The sequence below is a fragment of the Thermobia domestica genome, chromosome 5 (genome assembly GCF_964235325.1).
Source record: "Thermobia domestica chromosome 5, izTheDome1.hap1.1, whole genome shotgun sequence".
In the NCBI taxonomy this organism is placed as follows: domain Eukaryota; kingdom Metazoa; phylum Arthropoda; class Insecta; order Zygentoma; family Lepismatidae; genus Thermobia; species Thermobia domestica.
In genome coordinates, this window is record NC_137458.1 from 227317688 (window position 1) to 227338406 (window position 20719).

The 20719-nt window shown below is 31.6% G+C and overlaps 1 protein-coding gene across 2 annotated transcripts in view; it reads left to right on the top strand.

Moving 5' to 3' along the window:
• Positions 1-20719, top strand: part of LOC145686428 (phenazine biosynthesis-like domain-containing protein 1) — a 51964-nt gene that overhangs the window by 29823 nt on the left and 1422 nt on the right. For both annotated transcript variants that reach the window (XM_081759724.1, XM_081759725.1), the window contains exons 5-6: positions 4687-4853; positions 10273-10335. In XM_081759724.1, the coding sequence (XP_081615850.1) occupies positions 4687-4853; positions 10273-10335 (230 nt within the window). The remainder of the gene's footprint in view (positions 1-4686; positions 4854-10272; positions 10336-20719) is intronic.

Consider the following 20719-nt stretch of genomic DNA (forward strand, 5'->3'; position numbering starts at 1 on the left):
ATTACAACAATAGCAAAAGTATAAATTGATTTCTCAATTTAACCTAGACAACTTGTATTATGTCCATATTCGAAAGATTTCTATGGGTTAACACATTTTTATTTATTATTCACAAAAGTACAATACGAATGAATGGATTAAAGACGCATTCCACTTTGCTAAGATTTAAGGAGAAAAGTGTCCTCTTTTCTTTGACGCTTTAAAGGCACTGCCTAGGTTCCATTGAACCTACAGTAGAGTTAATGAAGGAGTCGCTTAGGTCCCATGGGATCTACATTTCTAACTTGTGCTGTTACTTCCTCAGAAAGTCATCGATCTGGGCTTAGTTTCATTAGAATGAACTGATATGCTCCTTGGAAGAGTTTTCTGCTAACGGTCCAGTAATATTACATTTTGTTTTAACTCACAAAATTACTAACAGCTTGACGGAAAAAGATTACAAAATTCACCATGACGCTTAACGTAATAAAAAAAAGAAAGAGATGAAAGAAGGAAGAAATATCATGCCTCGAAAAAGGTTAAAGCTTTATTCTGAATTTTTAAACGGAGTTGTTTTGAAGTTTTCGCTTCGATTGTTAACTAACTGGTTCATACTAGCTTTGCTATCTTAAATAACTTAAACTAAAAATAAAAATCACTGAGCAAAGCAACGTTTATTTAAAAATAATAAATATGTAACAGTTTCACCAACTAACTGAACATATTGGCTTCATCAGACACTAAAATAATAAATGTGTAACAGTTTCGCCAACTAACTGAACATATTGGCTTCATCAGACACTAAAATGATAAATGTATAACAGTTTCGCCAACTAACTGAACATATTGGCTTCATCAGACACTAAAATAATAAATGTGTAACAGTTTCGCCAACTAACTGAACATATTGGCTTCACCAGAAACTGTCTGATCAAGCCAATATGTTCAGTTAGTTGGCAAAACTGTTACACATTTATTATTTTGAAATAAACGTTGCTTTGCTCAGCGATTTTTATTTTTAGTTTAATTTTTAAATTTTAAAAAGGAGTGTATAATTCTTTTCCTATATCTTTTTTTTTTATTTATCTTCACTGAGTTTTATGGTTTTCCATATTTTGCAAGCCATGGCAAAAGAAACCAGATACTTATAAATTTACTCTTAAATTTCATATTTATTATGAATTCTTTGAGACAATTTTCTTTAGGACAGGATGGTTTAAAACTCCACATTCATAAATGAACGGTTCAACCTCAAAATCTCAAAGTGATACAATCGGCAAGTACACATAACCATAAATAAGAAAATGAATTCCATGCACCTAGCGTATGTTCCTTTTTATTTAAATCCTAATAATTTCGATGCTTATTACATCAATCTGATATATTTTTTAAATAGGCATTGAAATTATTCAGATTTAAATAAAATGGAACATACACTAGGTATGTGAAATTTATTTTCTTATTTATAGATCATGGCGTATAAAATGAATACTCCAGCATACACAGAACTTTGTTTTTTTTATTAGTATGTAAAGTAAATAACAAAGAGAATGATGTGAATAGATAGATCTGGACTATTTTATCTATAAGTTGTCAATAGTTGTCAATCGAGCTCTCTATTTTCCCTCGGCAATTTGTGTAAGGTAACTTATGTGTCCCATTGTTTTCTAAATTCCAGCCTTTCTCGGCTTTGGTTAAATCATTCGGTATCAGAAGATACATAACATGGCTTTTTTTGATCAAAGGAAATTCAACTAAGAACCAGGATGATCGTGTGCTTGTAGCAAAACCGAGAAAGAAAACCACACTTATAGTGCCAAACGTACCAAGATTCTTATGTTAAATTGTTCAAAACGGCGAGTTTTGTCAAGCACAAATGTATGTACGTATGTGAACTAATCTCACACACAAGTACGATCGAACTAACAACAACAAAATATATTTTTTAAATCCCCGATCCTGATATTTATTGAACTCCAATGAAGCAGTGTTCGTAGGTTTCCTTAAGGTTAGTGTAAAGGGACAAGTTTTGCCGATAGATGTCACTACAGTTTTCGTATCTCTCCCTTGTGTTTTTTTTTTACTATTCACGAAGATTTACAATTTCTCTCACAAATTTCAACCTAGAGACTTCATTTTTTTTTAGAGAAGGAACTTCATAACCTATTAAAGGGAACAATCCCTGTCGATTTTTTATTTAGAATTTTCTTCATTGTTGAAACAGTTCCACTGCTAAAAGTATTGGATATCTTTTTCAACAACCAAGGCATTTCAACAATGAAGAAAATTCTAAATAAAAAATCGGTACGGATTATTGCCTTCGATAGATTATGAAGTTCTTTTTCTAAAAATTTGAAATATGTACGTTGAAATTTGTAAGAGAAATAGTCAATTTTCTTGAAAGGTAAAAAATACGTGGGAGAGATACGAAGACTGTAGTGCCATCTATCGGCAAAACTTGTTCCTTTAAACCAACTTTAAGAAAATTTCCCTCCAACGATACAAAATTTTCCCTTTTCTTCTCGAATTTTCCTAGTTTTTGTGTTTCCGATTCCTATGACAGATATTACCTAGGTATATGATACCTATACTAAAGAAGGGCCAATCACATTTGTTTTTTACTTTTATTTTTTTACTTTTTCTTAACTTTTTTTTAACAAAAAATATACACAAATACACCCAGCCAACATTAGGTGCAAATTATGCTACTTTGAACAGATAGACACACACTATTGCTATTTTATTGGTTTATTTCTGAAGAACAAAGAAAAATTTTAAGCATTTATTTTGGTCAATCAGTCAGCGCATGAATTTCCCTGGATTTTCATGAAAAAAATCCCTTTTTCTTCTGAATTTGCCTACGACCCTCAAACTACGAACACTGCAATGAAGCGACATATGAATAAAAAGCAGTTGCCATTCGGTAAAATAGACGATTTCATTCTCGATTTACAGCGAAGTATAGTGTATAAGTGCTACAAGAAAGGAGTGTCACTTACAGCAAGAACACTAGCTCAAATTATGTGTGTAAAGACATCTGTAACTGACTATAAATTTCCAATTTCATCAGAATATTACGTCGTCTACTCCATAGTATGGAATATTACATATCCATACTATGCAAAATTCTATACTACACGAAGTATTACTGTTACGTCTAAGTACTGTTATCTTTTTTTTTTTTTTTTTAATGGATCCTACTGCTCCCAACAATGTGTTCCTAGACGAAACTAAAGATGATAGTAACATTTGGCGACTGAAGAAACAGTCCGAAGATTCTGGCAATTGCACAATTGAAACTCCATATAATCAAAGAGGAAAGGATTGTGATTATGTATGGTAGTGTGCGATTCTGTTTAGTGTGCGATTATGTATGGTAGTGTCTGAAGGCGCTTAGACCTAATATAAAATACATAAGAAAATGAGTGATGTTCCTACCGATTATTATCATGATACAAAACCCGTAGAAATCTATAAGCACTAATTTGAAAAACTTACATTTATTGAAAGCTTTAATTTAGTGCTGTTTTATAGTGTTCACCGCCCGTAGTAAAATTTGCATCCAGCTAAGATAACATGTGATATTTTGCCTTACCATATGTTAGTAAACTCTATTATATTTATGCGTTACCATTAGCCTATGACAAGAGGAATATACGAATGTCATAGAGGCGAAGTTGCTTGATAAGACTTCCTAATATTTTAATATGATTTGATAGAACTGAGAGAAAGTTAGGGAAACAAAGCCTGGTAGGAAGAAATATACATCTTTCCTGACAAGTTTCTATTAAGAACAGAATTCAGCTTTCATCGTGTATATAGTAAGAGTTTTCGTGGTTAAAGCTACTTCTCACCTTAAAATTTTCAAATAAAATAATTACAGATCTTTAAAAAATCTTATTAGGTTCTGACATCTTAGTAAAGATTTAAAGTATATTAATAATCATTACTTTACGTAATATTTTCTTACTTCGTTTTCTCGTTACACAAATCACATAATTTGGGAATGACACTACGGTTTTATAAGTTCTTTGATCTTCAATATTTTTTCTTAAAGCAAAAACATAGTGTTCACGCGTCTTAAAGAAAGAAAAAAAAATTGTGGCAACATTATCCCACAGCACATGGAAACAAGTATGTTGTAGGTTATGCTTACGGAATGGATTATTGCTAAGTATCGGAAAGACCATTTAAAGCTGCTCAGAAGTACTGTAACTGTTTTAGTACACATTAATTCGTTGTTTAGGAAAGGTAAGAACATGAAACAAAGTAAACACGAGCAAAAGCAATGAAGGACACAATTGTTTTGGAAACCCAAAATTCTCTAGATTAGTTTATAAGAAGAACATACAATATTCGCTGATTACTTTGCAAATAAGTATAAAATATGTTTATGGTTCTTCATATAGATACTTGATTTTCAGTAAAGGTTCCTTGACATTATTAACATGGTTTAAATTAATTTACAGGAAGCACAGAACACACCTCTGAGTTACTGTACATAATTGTATTGTCTATTTTACTATTAGCTTGTTTAAGGAAACAAAAGAAAGAGAAATTTACAATACTTATTGAGATGCAATAGTTTAAAATATAAGAGGAAAGTTGCCAATACAATTTTATTATCAATTATCATCAAAATTAAGTAATTACCTAAACAAGATAATATTTATTTATTTGCTTCATTGTTGATTTTCCACTTTGCAGACAAGAATTTGTTAAGTTTAAGCCAGCCTTTGATGACATGATGAGGTTGAATCAGTTGGACACATTGACTGGTGTAATTGTAACATGTCGTGATAGTGAAGGATTTTATGATTTCATTTCACGATACTTTGGACCTTGGGATGGAAATCCAGAAGACCCAGTCACTGGTATGTATATTATTTTCTGGTGCCATTTTGAAGTTGGAAAGAACACTAAAAACATCCAGTCAGTGGCGTATATGAGACTATTTTGTGACGTTTTAAATTCCGATTAAATACAAGAAAATCCCGTTAGAATAATGGAAATTATAGTTATATTATTACACTAGGCATTTGAGAAATGAAGTGCAAACTTTAATTTTACTTTCAGCAGTTATGCGCTGCAGGTTAAGGAATTAATTGTAAATACTAGTGGATTATAATACAGTATGCGGCAAAACAAACAGTAATGAAATTCGAGTACGGGTAGCGTATGTGGTATATATACTCTCTTTCTCTCTCTCTCTCTCTCTCTCTCTATATATATATATATATATATATATATATTGTATATATATATATATTGTATATATATATATATATATATATATATATATATATATATATATATATATATTTATCTGGTGTAACAAAAGTCCCGAGCTATAGGCTATCTAAGTGCGATGCGAAAAAGTGGAAGTAGAGGAAAATTGTTGGAAATATATGATTTTCAATCTAAAATGGTAGAATTTTTCTAATGGCTCCACACTGGTAATGCACCCAATGTTAAATGAAAATGGAACGTTCATTCACCAGGCTGGTCGAACGCAACGTAAGGACATACAAAAATGACATGAGAAACATGCACATCGTTGTGTTAGGGAATCTAGAACACCTCGAATCAATTCCCCAACAATTTTATATTGTGGATGTGGTAAGAACCCAAGGGACAGCCCGTTGAACTGGCAGCATTGGTCATATTACAACTGTAGAGCCCGAACGGCTGGTACAATTGGAAAAATTCCATCATTTTAGGCTGAAAACCACCTTTTCTAACAACATTTCTCTCTTTCCATTTATTTATTTACTTTCGAGCGATGAAAGGAAGAAAGAAAATTTAGACATCATGAAAGAAATTAAATTCGAGATTTCAACGGATTTACAAGATTTCATGGCCTATAGATACCGAAAAAGTGAGTTTTCGACATCTGTCTGTCTGTTCGTTCGTTCGTCCTGACGACCATTTAACGTATCGAGACCAAATTTTAAACATAATGTTTTTATGTGATTCTCCAGAGGATTTTTTTTCGAATTTCCCTTCTACCTCTAAAATTAAGGGTAGTTTACTGAAGGATGAAAATTAGCGATTTTCTCAAAAAACGGCTCTAGCGATTTTTACTTATACTTCATAAATCAATTTTTCAATAACAACACTATAGTGTGGTATAAGTCATATTTCTGGGAAAATCAGGAAGGGGTGAGTTTTACGGACGATTTCCTCAAAAAGACTCAGACGATTTTGTTCATATTTCGTAAATAGTATTTTATTAATGACCTAACAATATGCTGTAACTCATTGGTCCCGAAAAAGTATACGAAGGATAGTTTATTCTTGGGAGTGAGTTTTCTTCGGACTATTTTCTTAAACTTGACGAAGACAATTTTGTTCATATTTCATAAATAAATATTTTATCAATAACCTGATAATATGCCATAACTCAATTGTTCTGAAAATATCTACGATTGGTCGTTTATTCAGTGAAATGAGTTTTATTTTCGGACAATTTTCTCAAAAATGACTCAGATGATATTGTTCATCTTTGATAAATAAATATTTCGTTAGTAACTCTATAGTGTTGCATAAATTACTAATTAAGAATAAATTTACAAGGGATAGTTTACTCTTCGGATGAGTTTCTTTTCAGACTATTTTATCGAAAACGACTAAAAGAATTTTGGTCATATTTCAAAAATAAGTGTTTCATTAATATTCCTGTAATGTGCATATATAATTTCCATGAAAATATCTACAAGATTTTTTTAACATACAGTTTTTTTATTTTATTTACAAATATTTCATTAACTCTAAATTGTATAAATCATGTTATTATGGAAATATCTACAAGGGTAGTTTACTTTTGAATGTAAGTTTTCTTTGGGCAAAGTTTTCCGAAAACCCCTTATAATTTTGCTGCTATTGTTTTATAAATTACTGCAGCACAATATGATTTAGTTTAAGGAATTTGAGCGAGAAAGTTTAGTGCGTAACTCTTATTCGTATTTTTACTCATAACGGAGATGTCCTATGGTCCTGGACTATGTATATATGCATTAAATTCACATAACATTTTAAACGATGATTGTAATAAATTATAAATAAATAAATAAATAAAAACATCGTAACGTCAGGAATCACAAATGGAACCCACTGCCTGTAAGTAAAATCCTTTTCGATACTACTAAACCAGCGAGGAAGGCTTGAGCCGGGACATCCCGCTTCTTACACCAATGAGTGCAAGTGAATTATAATAAAAGGAAAAATATTAATGGTAAATGACAATTAACTATAATGAAATGATGCAAGTGAATTAGAAGTAACTGGCTTAGTGATGTGTATGTTAATTGTAATAGAATAAAAGGGATTAATGATAAGTGCAAAGGAATCATATTAGATGTAAATGGTTTTGTGATAAATGCAAGTGAAGTATAATTGAAGAATTCGTGAAAACAAGAGAGTGAGAGGAAAGGGGAAAGCCCTTCTCAAAAAAACACAGACGTCATGTTGTCCAGCACAAATTTAATGGCTTTGAATGAACCAAGAATCCTGCGCACTATGCACGAACACTCTACATCTAAGTCAGCATGTTCTATTATATAGACTTAAAGTTAGAGCGGAACTCAAGGAAATTTAGTCACTGATATGTAACAGATTATGCTGTATCATTATAGTCTAGAATGGAATACAGAAAACAAGTTATTGATATGATCATAATTGTCATGTCATGAACTTCTACTTTAATATAATGAAGATTCAATAATTTAAAGATTTCAAAGTAATTAGAAAATAAGTTATATCCTTCTTGCCTATCAGCGTATATAAATCACAAAATGGCAATTTTGAGGCATATATTCAGACTATTTCGTATTTAAATGCAAAATTAAGTAATGAAAGTCCTGTCAAAAAAGAACTTTTATTCAATTGATGGGACGTAGAACAAAATAAAAGTACTCCCAAGAAAGCCTATATTGTGTGAGAGAATGCTTAATGTGTCCCAAAGCTTACGAGTTACAATCGAACTATGTACTCTGCAGTCTGTACTCTTGAGATACTTTCATGTATTAGCATGATTTTGAAAATTTATGTTGATATAAAAATAGGCTATAGCTATTGTAGCGTAAAGCAAACTTCGAGACAGACTGGCATTAGAGACACTTATAACATAATAGAAATCAAGAAATCAAGTACCCAGAAAATACCATCGAGGGGGCTAATAAGTGCAATGTTGTAGAAGATCACGCACGCACATACACATATACAGACGCCAAGTGATACAAAGTTTAAGAGTGATGAGAAGGTTATTTCTTTATTTCTTTAAATGTCAAAATGGATTACAAAACTATACACCGATACAAATTAAGAATAAACAAATAAAAATGCATACTGCAACAACAACATAAATTACTTAACCATCATGCTATACATTTGGCCATCAAAAGAAAACAAGAATCAAGACATTAACGCACAATAAAATGATTAGAAACAAAATAGAAGTTATAGAATTAATTTTTACCGATAGGAGTTGGCAACTAATCAAATTAATATATTCAATGAGAAAGCATAATTGAATAATTTATTTTATTTTCTTTCTGAAACATTCTTTCATATCGCTTATTTCAATTTTTGTTTTGCTATCTTTCTTCTCTTATGCTCACTCATTATTATAAGATTGTAGAAAAATGCTTTTTTAGATGCTGATTGAGTTCTGCAGTCAATTGTCACGTTAGCTCCATTTGTGTGTGTGTGTTTGACAACGTTCGGCAATCCCTTTCACTAGATTTGGTTTCAGTCCATTATTCATCTTCCTTGCTAATGTCTTGCCAAGAGGTTTGGTTTGCCAGAACACACTTACAACCTTGGATACACTTTCTTCAACTAACTGCGCACCTATTATTTATCCTTTTTAAAAACAGGAAAGAGGGGCACGGTGGTTCAGTGGCAGAGCGCTTACCTCTGATGCGTGAGTTCTTGGTTCGATGCCCGCCAAGTAAGTTACTATGTGACAACATCATGTCCGTGGGTTTTCTTGGGATACTCCCGTTTCCTCCCACTTTCTCATTCTACCAATCCTTTCATTATCACTCATTTGCCTCAATCATTGTCTCCCTTAGCCTAAGGAGCATAATCGTGGGACGTTAAATTGAAAGATTTCATTTTTCAAAATAGGATAAGTCTTTCAATTTTCATCACATACGTCTGGCGTATTGCACATTCCGTGTCACAGCGCCTTGCGTACTACTATCTGAATACAGTATTAACAAAACGATCACAATGCATGAATAATCAGTGTTACTAACTCACAAAGATTATACGTTTCACAAATATATATATTTAAAAGCTAAAGATGAAATAAAAAGAAAAAGTGGAAGGAGAAGAAGAAAAATTTATTTCTCTAATACTTCATATTATTTCTTTTTCATTTGTTCCATCCATGACTTGATGACACATTACCTTCTATGATTCACTTCTTTCTCTTCTTCATGACCTTGGGCTAACTTGTGTAGTCCTGGATTCGCTTCCCGGCAGAGGTGCTTGTCTCGTCTCAGCTTGTCTCGAATACAAACCCAAGCAGTGGTTTAGATCTAACTTAAAACAGTGAAAAATGAAATGAAATGAAATCTTTGAGTTTTATTTCTCACGATTATGCCGGTTAGGCTAAAGGAGATAGTGATGATAAGTAATGAATGAAATAGTGGAATGAAGAAAGTGGGGGAAACGAGAGAACCCCGAGGAAACCCATGCACACGGTGTTTGTCCACCACAAAGTTCACTTGGCGGGGCTGGGATCGAACCCGGGACCCCAAGCACCAGAGATAAACAATCTACCACTGAGCCACCGCGGCCCCTACTTAAAACAGTGAGTCTCACCTCATATAGCCTAGGCCCTGAAAAGGGACGTTAAACTCTACTCAACCAACTAAAATTCCTGTCCCTTCTTTTTTCACCTTCTACGCTTTCCGGTGCGTGACAAGTGTAAGGGGAAACTAAGAAGTAGGTAGAAAATAACCTCTCTGAATATCTCTTGCACTATATATTTATTTGTCTATCTATGATATCATTTGGAAGAGGGCCATGAATGTCAAGCAGCGGAAGTTTGAAATTTCTCTCTCCTCTGTATGTGTGTTTCTTTCACTCCTTTTATTCTGGAGGAAAAGAAACAAGAAATTGATTTAATTAAATCTTTATTTTTATTATAACAACAACAACAATAATAATAATAATAATAATAATAATAATAATAATAATAATAATAATAATAATAATAATAATAATAATAATAATAATAATAATAATAATAATATAATGTTTCCTAATTGAAATTTGTTTCAGGTTCATCTCATTCACTACTTACACCATACTGGTCAAAGGAGCTTAAAAAGGACATAATGTTGAGTAAGTACGAATAAATTAACAATGTGCATTGATTCTATGCAGGAGTGCGCTCACATGATTCAGAAGTAACTGTTACATATATATATATATATATATATTGCAATATTTTGTTTGGTAGAGTTTAACAAAAGGCCTGCAAACCCTTCACCGTCTTATTATAAAAATAGTGTCCTATAAAATTTACAAAGTTCTTGTAAGTAATAGAAAGTTTATGAGATGTTTTCCAGTGTGGAGACAAAACTTCAGCACACGAAAAGTGGCTTCAGATTCAAAAGGTAAAATGTCCTAGTCCACAACGGCGTCGGACGATGATTCAAAGGATATATCTCTTACTATTCCTTAATATATATAAGCTTTACTTGAGCTTCTCCGCAAGTTTATGCGTTTTATAACAAAATCATTCATATTTTTGAACTCACTCGCAACATAAAATCTGCTGTATAAAAGAAATGTTTAGTGGAGTATTTTATTTTCAATATTCGGCATTTATTTCAGTTGTGCTAACCCAAAACGTTTCAGGAAATATTAAAGGAAGAAAATAAAAGGGCAAGAAATTTACTGCTTTGTTTAGAAAAATAACTTTTGAGGCATGCCTTTTGAGCTCTATATAACACACAGGAACTGAATAATAAATTTGGAAAATTTGAGAATTTTAAGATCTCAATCAGTGGTCATATTTACACTGAAATTTTGCAAATGCTCAGAAGAAATCTTTCTGAGATTTCTTCTGACACAAAATATTATGTAATTCATTAAAATATAAACGTAACAAAGTTTAGTGGCGAGTATCAGCTCTGAGTTCAATAAATATTTTAATTTTTTAAATTAGTGTTTGGAGAATCATTTTACTATTAATGTTATGCAATTTTAGTTCAATATTTTAAGGTTAATGAGTTAGAATATAAGCCCAACCCAACTAACAACATGGGATGTTAATTAAATTATTTCAAAAGTGAATTTTCTTTATCCTCTAATTGTCAGTAAATAATACTTTTAAGGATGCGAGATTCTTAATGTAAAATATTAGAAAATGGAATTAAGACATCCCAGCAATCTTTATTAGCAGTATAAACTTTCTTTTTCGATTTTTTCTTTTCTTTCTGCTTATTGTACTAAGAGAATATAATAAAAGTCAAACAAACAGAAAACTGAGCACATATATAAACGCAGAGTTTTAAAATTATTAATGAATGCTTCAAACTTTATTAATTCATATAGAAATAATATAATTTAATTTATTTGCCTGTTTCATTTTCTTACAAAACGCGAGAATATGCTTATGTAAGCATTACAGTTGTTACTAATATACATACAAAATGTTATGAGGTAGCAAAAGATATACATAATATTGACTTATGCATCTTACTGAACTCTGAAGCCATAAAATAGGAGATATCAAGTATGTACATGGTAATTAGGATGTTCATTCTACCACATGTAAATACTACAGTTTTCAGAATATTATATGAATGGTGTTTTAAGTTATGCATGTACATTACTGTAACAATATAGTGAGTGAGTGTGTCAAAGTTATGAACTTGTTTGAACAAGCATGGAATTTTACTATAGTGAACTGAAAGAAATTTTACTATAGTCAACTGAAAAGTGGACAATGAAAAGTCTTGTACAGTCGTTCGAAAAACATGACTATTTTTGAAGGCTCTCTACTCACACTCATAGAAGATATTCTGATACATTGGATTAAAGAAAGGGTTTTAAAAAAGAGAACAAAGTTAGCTTCTATTTGTTGCAATATTACTAAGCCTCTGATTTTTGGAGTTTAAAAATTTTGTATTATCTGAGAGAAATGGACAAAAGAACGGATCCCCCCATTGTATCCTCTATAGATACAAATTTGATAAAAATTAAAAAATTAAAAAGTGCGACTGGACGGAAACCAAACCTTGGTCTCCGGTCTACCTTGCCAGGGCGCTAACTACCACTTTACTCAAGGTATCCGAGAAGCAACCACATTTTTTTACTGTTAAGTTTGATGCTTAACAATTGAGACCACGTAAAACTCTATTCTGTTCGTTTGCTCAGTCCATTTTTTTAAATTTCATTTGAAAATCTTGTTTCTCATTTTATTTTACTCATACAGGCTTAATACAAGGTTGCAGACATGTATGTCCAAGTCGCCTACCAACAGTTACTGATGTTTTAAGATTTGTATTTTTCTATTGTCCATAGTCTTCCTCAGTTTCATGTGTATATTAATCTTGTTAATTGTTCCTTAGTATATAATAGTATAATTAATACACTTAGATATATCTTATCAAACCATTATATGTAATAAATGTTTACATTCATTTATATTAGTTTAAATGTTTATATTTCTGGTCTTATGTTTATAACAAATTGTCACAAGTTAATTATTTAACATTAAAATTGTTAATAATAGATAATGTTATTAAGTTGAAGCTTTTCTTGAAGATCTTTATCGTCCTTCAGGTTCCATCTTCATTCGTAAAACTTTTTTTATTTTGTTTAAGTATTAAATAGTTAAATGGTTAAAATAATATGATAATGGATAAATAATAAACACATTCATGTTAGAAGCGTTGTAAAAATTCAGAATCCTTCGCATATCACACACACACACAACTTTCACACTGACGCTATCTCTGTTACTCAAATCATGCTTTTAAGTTCTAATAAAGGTGGAAACTCTCAAATAGGTTCTAAAAATATTAAAATAAGTTCAAAACTCTTTTCGAAAGTGTTGATTAGATATATTTTGCGAAAAACTGTAGAACATATAATGGAACTACTTTAATATTTAAAGCTAATTTTCATTTTCGAAGTTATCCTAGAATTAATATTATACTGCTTATGCTGTTAGCAATAGTAGCTTCTTGATATAAAATATCACGAGTTGTATATAACTCGCTACAAAATGCATAACAACAATTTTAAACATGTTATCTACAACCAAACTGCGCTTCTTCTCTTTGAAGATAACCTTAGATAAAGAAACTTGATCTATCACCAGAAGTACTAGTAGGCAACTAGTGCAAATTTGGCAATACTATTTTTGCGTTGCTCATCGTACAAAATTTGGTAGATCATTTGACATTGCTTTAACTTCTTCCAAATGCTGATTATAATACAAAACTTTCTCCACTCATGAACCTCCAACTGATTGTCGTGAGAGAGATACATTTCGCTATTTTTACCTGAATAAGCTTTTCTGAAAGGACCTTGCAGAAGAATATTTTCATAATGAGCATTATGTTATTCATTGTAGGAAACTCACTTATCAGGGCCTCTCATGGTGTGTGTGTAAAACATACATCAAAAAATTGACGTGAATTAGAAAGTTATGTTTAGAACAGACGCTGTTGCATTTTGTAGAAACTGTAATTTTCTATGAAGAAATTTCGAATCATATTGACCATTAGAGTAAAGAAGTAGCAGACTCTTGTTTACGATATGTTAAATAGATTACTATCACCACTTGAATACAGGACAGATAAAGAAGAATCTACTCTTTCCGTTTTCAATAGTTGTATGTATGAATAACTAAATGTGTAAACATATCTACTATAATGTAAACCGTTTGAAGAGCAAATATTTTCAATAATTTAAATGTACTCATATTTACTCCCCCAAAATTCTATAGAACGTTCCAAAAATTATATATTGAACGACGAATTTTTGTGACAACTTTTAGCATTTTCAAGATTTAGGTAAAGGGTAGTATTCTGGTAGGGATGGGGAGTTTCGAAATTACATGTTTACACTCATAAATAAAAACATCTCTATAGAATTTGGTATGCCGGAGATCCCGGGTTCGAGTTCCGGTCCAGTCAAATCGCTTTTTCACTCCTTGTAAGTTATTGAATTCATACCTACAGAGGATTTGGTGTGTAAAAATAAACTCAAATCGGTTGTTTCCTCCTCTAATTAATATATGAAATCACAACCGTCAGAAAGGTTTTCTCAATATATGGATACCGTACTGGACTGTCCACGCACAGCAGCTAGGCTGTGGTACAAGCCATGTGATTTGAGTGGAGAGCACCAACTACAGGAGTGAGAGAATATTTGGCTTTTCTGGGACGCGACCCGGGTTCGAGTCCCCGTCCAATCAAATCGCTTTTTCACTCTTTGTAAGTTATTAAAAACATCTCGTTCTCCGCAGAATATGCATTTTAAATCTTTTTTCTTCTTCTTCTGTAGTTAGTGGCAATGTTTTCTTTTTTGTTTATGAATGTAAATACATAATTTCCATATTTCTGTTTTTACCAAAATTCTGTTGCTATCTTGAAAATTCTGACAGTTGTCAACGAAAATTCGACTTTGAATATTACTTTTTTACTAATAAAGCTCCAACTGACCAAAGCAATATATATATTTTAACATTATATATTTGTGTCAAAGCAGTATATATATATTTTAGGATTATCTATTTGTGTTACAGTTTCGGCTATGTAACATAGCCTTCCTCACACATTATGAGAGAAATATCCAATTTTGACAGCTTATATATAATCTGGATGCAAGACACGCTCACTTCCTCTTTACAAAACGTAAACTTCTAATTGGCTCTAAAAAGTAGATTTTTAATTACTGTAAACGTAAACTTGTAATTGGCTCAAAAAGTAAATTTTTGATACTGTAGTCACTTTCTCTTTTTGCGCAGCTGTTATGAAACCCTCAATTAGTTGTTTGTCACTTACACTTTGTATTCGTTATTGCCCATCTGCTGTTCTCCGTAGTACACCTGCTCCAACAGCTCGTATTGATCCTTTTAATTCTTTCTTTTTATTTTGTCTATCATCTTTTCCCATAATTCATGTATTACAAGTCCACTAGACCAATTCATCAACTTCTCCTTTCCGTATTTCTTAATCCACTAGGATTCTTCTCACTTTCTTATCACACTCCTTTTCTCCCTTTCTAATCCTTTTATTCCTTCCCAATCTATCTCATATCCTGTTTCTTCAATGTGTTTATATTGCGTTGTTCTCTCTTTTTAGTCTAGCATCATCCTTATGTTGCTTTATCCTTTGTCCTAATTTCTTTCCTATTTCCCCTTGACACAAATATATAATCTTAAAATATATATACTGCTTTGGTCAGTTGGAGTTTTATTAGTAATCTTGAATTTTCCAAAGCTACAATGATTTTTTGAACGATCTATGTAATTTTGGGGAGAAAAAATGAGTATAATTTAAGTTTATTGCATAAAGATAATTCTCTTTCATTTGGGTAAGGAATATATTTCTTTTTCACAAATACTATAAATACTACAAAATGTATAAAAGAATTAGATATTATGAAACACAACAGATTCTTTACTCGTGATTTCTTTCTTGAATTTGTGTATTGTTTGTTTCATTAAAAAGATTTTTGGCTTTGTCATTAGCAATTGAAAATAAAATCAGATCACTGTGGCATTCTATATAGGCGCAAATAGTTTTTTTTTTATTATAAAGAATTCAAAAACGATATCTATATCTTTGCTAGTAGGATAAAGAAACAAGTGTGCTTCGTTTCATAGTATGAAGCTACGGTTGCCTTCCAAACTATGCGTATTCAATAATCAAACTTGAAATAGTATATCTATAAATACTGGTTGCAATAAAGGAATAAGATCAAAGGTAGAACGTGTTCCTGAGATGCTGAATCCATACCAAAAAACCATTACTTGTTACCTCTCAACGTTTTTGCTCTATGAGATTTAAAATTGGAACCGGAAGTTCTAGTGGATATCTATCACTTCCGATTGAATGGATGAATAAAACCAGAGGTGAAACATATTATTGCTGTACTGAATTTATGTTTTAAAAAACTCCTTGTCGCTATCTATTGCCGTCATATTCATTATGCGATCACTGTTGCAATCGAAAATTGTAGATTTTCATCCCTTCTGGTTTGAACAGGTAGATAAAAGTCTAGACAAAACTCATTCTTGAGACCCTGAACTCGTGTCAAAAATTCCCTTTTCTCTAACCGTTTTTGCTCCATTAGAAATAAGTATTGAAACCGGAAATACTAGTAAATTTCAACCAATTCCGGTTTTGCTAGAGTGTTGTGGGTGGTAATGATATATTCTCTTCAAACGCTGAATCGATTGCAAGAAACCGTTTGTGGCTATCTATTACCATTTTTTTTTTCTATGGCGATTAATGTTGAAACCAGGAACGGTTGATTTCTGCCGTTTCTGATTCTAATGGAAGGTTAGCGAAGGCAATGGACCCTATTTTTGGTACGTTGAATCGATTGCAAAAAATCGCTTCTCGATATCTCTTAACATTTTTGCTCTGATATCTGTCGACAGACGGATGGTCATAGCCATTCTATAAGACTTCCAGCATTTCTGCATAGCATAGTTTGGAAGTTTAATAAATGAATCAATCAATCAACTAGAAGTCGATGTACTATTTTTATCAGAAAGGGGACAGTAAGAACATTCACACCATTCAAGGCGTTATCTTGTGTTTGAAACAACTTCTAACAGATAATATCTTTGAATCAAATAAATGTCATACGTTATTTGGAAATATTTGGATTTTTTTAATTTTGTTGCAAAGTTCAATGTCTGTAGAATATGACAAAAAAAATGCATTATCTTATACGTGTCTACAGTTGTTTTTATACCTTTCGAACGATTGTCCAGCAATGAGCAAACTACGTCTATAATCAAGAACTCACAAATGTGTTTTATAAATGAATGGATAATAAAGTTTCTCAAAACACATGTAAAGTACTTTTAATATCTATTTATCTATATATTTTTATAAAAAAGTGGAATGATGTTAGAAAATGACTAACAAGAAATATAGGAATTTTATTGATACTATTAGGCACTATTTGCAATTAGGCTTCTCTCTTAAAAAATGAACTACATCCTGGCAAATAAGTTTAAAAATCAAACAAGCAACTGAATAACACGAGGTATAATTATTTTTTTATCTGATCCATAAAATCTATTTTTCCAAAAGTTTAGAAGTTTTGTGTAACTACTGATTAGTAACCTTTCTTTTAAAAAAATCACTTCACAAGTAGTCATTATTTTTGGGAAATGTAAATAAATTAACAATGCCGTAGTTGCTTTTCTAAGTAAAATATACAAAGCTGGAGAAAATAGAAATAAAATATATTAAATTTCTTTGGATTTCACAAAATCATTTGACTTAGTTAATCACGAAATTCTACGGTATATATTAGATTGTACATAATTATGAAATTAGAGGCATACTTATTTATGGTTCCAATCCTGCTTAATTGACCACATGCAAAAGGTTGAAATAGAAACAACCAAGTGACAAATAAGGTACATTAAACACGGTGTCCAAGAATCAATTTTAGGTTTTCTTATTATTTTTATATATGTTAATGATCTGAGTGCTTATACATATTATCCCCAATAAAAGCGTCCTTTTCAATGATAATTAAGCATTCTGGTTGAAATCTCAAATAAATCTTGCTCCGAAGAACGTATATTACATAACACGACAGCTAAACTTACGAAATGAGTAAACGTGAACTAGCTCAGTATAAATGTAGCGATAATAAATTTCGATGATGGAAAACAAGTCCAGAACTATAACGTTAAATATATGTCAAATTCACTTAGATAGGGGGCTCATACAGGTACAGTATGTAATGCTTGTCAAATTTTAGGATTGAGAATGGATTCTAAGTTATACCAGGGATGAATGTGTAAATGATCTGTTGAGAAAATTATAAACGAAACACCTTATACGTAAAACGAGTAAGATCCTAGCTTTGCAGACATTACAACCATATACATTGGCTTGATCCAGATATGAATACCTTACAGAATCATTCTAGAGTAACACTTACAGAATGCGACAAAAATATTAACAATGCAAAAGATACGAACAATGTTATAAATTTCCTTCATGTACATAGCAGACCACTCTATTAACGACTAAGTATATTGCCATTGTTGTGTAAGTATTCTCGAAACAACTTCATTAACACGAATAAACGAAATTTTCCACTAAATTCGGACTTACGCCAACAAAACAATAGTATCACGAATCACATTGATATACACAACTTAAGATTAACAAAAACTCAAAAGTCGTGCGTCACATAAGAGTAAAGCTATATAAGTAAACTTCCAATTGTGAAACAAATTCCAAATTTTCAGTTTAAAAATTCAGATTAAGTTCACCTGTTATACAAATTCACCTGTTATACAACGAAGAGTCCCTTCAACCAGATATTTCTCTGTGTATTACTTTGTGTAGAACTGTTGTAATTAAATGGGAATGTATGTTTAAAAATTGCATATATTATTGTAAATTACATGTATATGCACTACTTTTGGATTATTGTTATGATGTTCCATCACTTGAATGTATAGTATCTCTAAAGTATTGCATTTAAATATTTTGTATATTTTGACGAAATCATGAATTTAGAGCTAAGGCTGAAAAAAAAAGTAAGTAAATAAAGCGCATTAAGTTTGATGTCTGATAGCTAGCCAAAAACACTTTTTTTTTGTTTTTTATTTATTTTATTTTATTTTATTTATTTACTTTATTTTTATTTTATTTTTATTTTATTTTATTTTTTTGTCAAACAATTCAACTGAAATTTCACACTTAGCAACGGTTTTCTATTCTTCTGCCGAAGCTCAGTTATTTCTAAGAGAGAGTTTATCTTAAGAGATAACATGTAGTCATAATATCAAAAGATACTAGAATGATTTAGAAATATTTATCTGCTTCAATACTTTATATTAATAAGGTAGTATTGTATAAATGTTTAATGTATTTATTTATTGCGGTAAGTGTACGAAATACATCTTCAAATTGCCCCTTCATGTAGAGTATGTCAGAAAACATTATTAACATGATTAGTAGGTAGGTATTATGTTCATACAGTATATTATATATAGTTAATTGATTACAACACATGAAGATATTGTTTACGTGAATGACTAAGTAAAACAGTTTAATTAGTTATCCTAGAACTATTGTTTATGTTATTTATTAAGAAACTCATCCACAGAATAAAATGAACCATTGCATAGAATTTTTATTTCTGCCTTGAACTTATTGTAATAGGACCATAATAGGTTTAGGGCTAATGATAGAATGTAAGTCAAAGATCGAAATTTTTCCTTATTTTCAAGTCATCTGGCTTTCTCTTGATAGTATTATGTACCTCAAAACCTTCAATATATTACAAAACCCCTCTTTAAAAGCACCATCATTGTCCCCATCACGATGGAGAAGGCATTGTGAGAGATTTTAAAAGTATATGAACTGCCAGCTTTGAACCTTACTTGTCACAATAATCTGCCTGCAGTGGCTAATCTAACAGAAATAACTCAGCAACTTTCTTCCGATCTCACTGAGGCAATTTTCAACCAAATGGCAAACCAACTCTATTAATTCTCATCAAATCCATAAGTCATACTGAGTTCATGCAATCAATTGAGGCAACACTGGCATCAGACATTTTCTTTTAAGCTTTGGAAGAACCTCGTTGACCTGGATGGAAAATAATCGACAGCTAGAATGTTGCTATTTGATTTTTTGAGTTGCAGAGTAAGTAAAATCGCTGTACTAGTTAATAAGTATAGCCAGGAGCGTCATTTAGGGAGGGCAGTAGAGGGAAAATGCCCCCCCCCCAAGAGTTTGAGGAATACATATACTCTAATGGATTGTCTACTAATATACTAGTACAGAAGGTGAAAATCTTATGTCGGTGGTGCTCTTGCCCCCCTCAACAGAAGTCTGAAATGACGCTCATGAAGTATACATGTGTCGGGTTGAAGGAAATGATTCCTGTAGGAGGTCACGAGGCTCCAGCTTTGCCTTTGTATGCTATACTACTTCTTAAAACATGAAATAAATAAATGAATAAAATAATGACCTAGAAAGGGTCTAACTTAAGCTCATAAATCTAAAGTAGGTTCTAAGAAGTCAAAAAATGTTCTTTTAGACATTATAAACTTTCATTCATTAGTTGTTGTGCTTTTAGTGAAATGCTAATGTAACTTGTTATTTATGCATTTATTACCGAAATAAAAAAAAATATACCTTTAACATCCGAGGTACCCACACACATATATAGACAGGCACCGAATTTTCTAAATTTCATTGAGAGCATTAATGACTAGTTATCTGTGTGTGTGTGTGTGTGTGTGTGTGTGTGTGTGTGTGTGTGTGTGTGTGTGTGTATCTGCATGCATATGCATATAAAGCCTGACTGCTGAATGGCCCATTATATATACGCGTATACGTTTATCAATTTAATGGGAACACCTGAAAAAAAGTGCATCATCTAGATTAACAGGGTGTTGGACACCTTTCGCCTTCAGAACAGGTCTCATGTGACCTGAATTGCAGTCGTAGAGGCCGTGAATGATATCAAATTAAGAGGCCGTGAATGA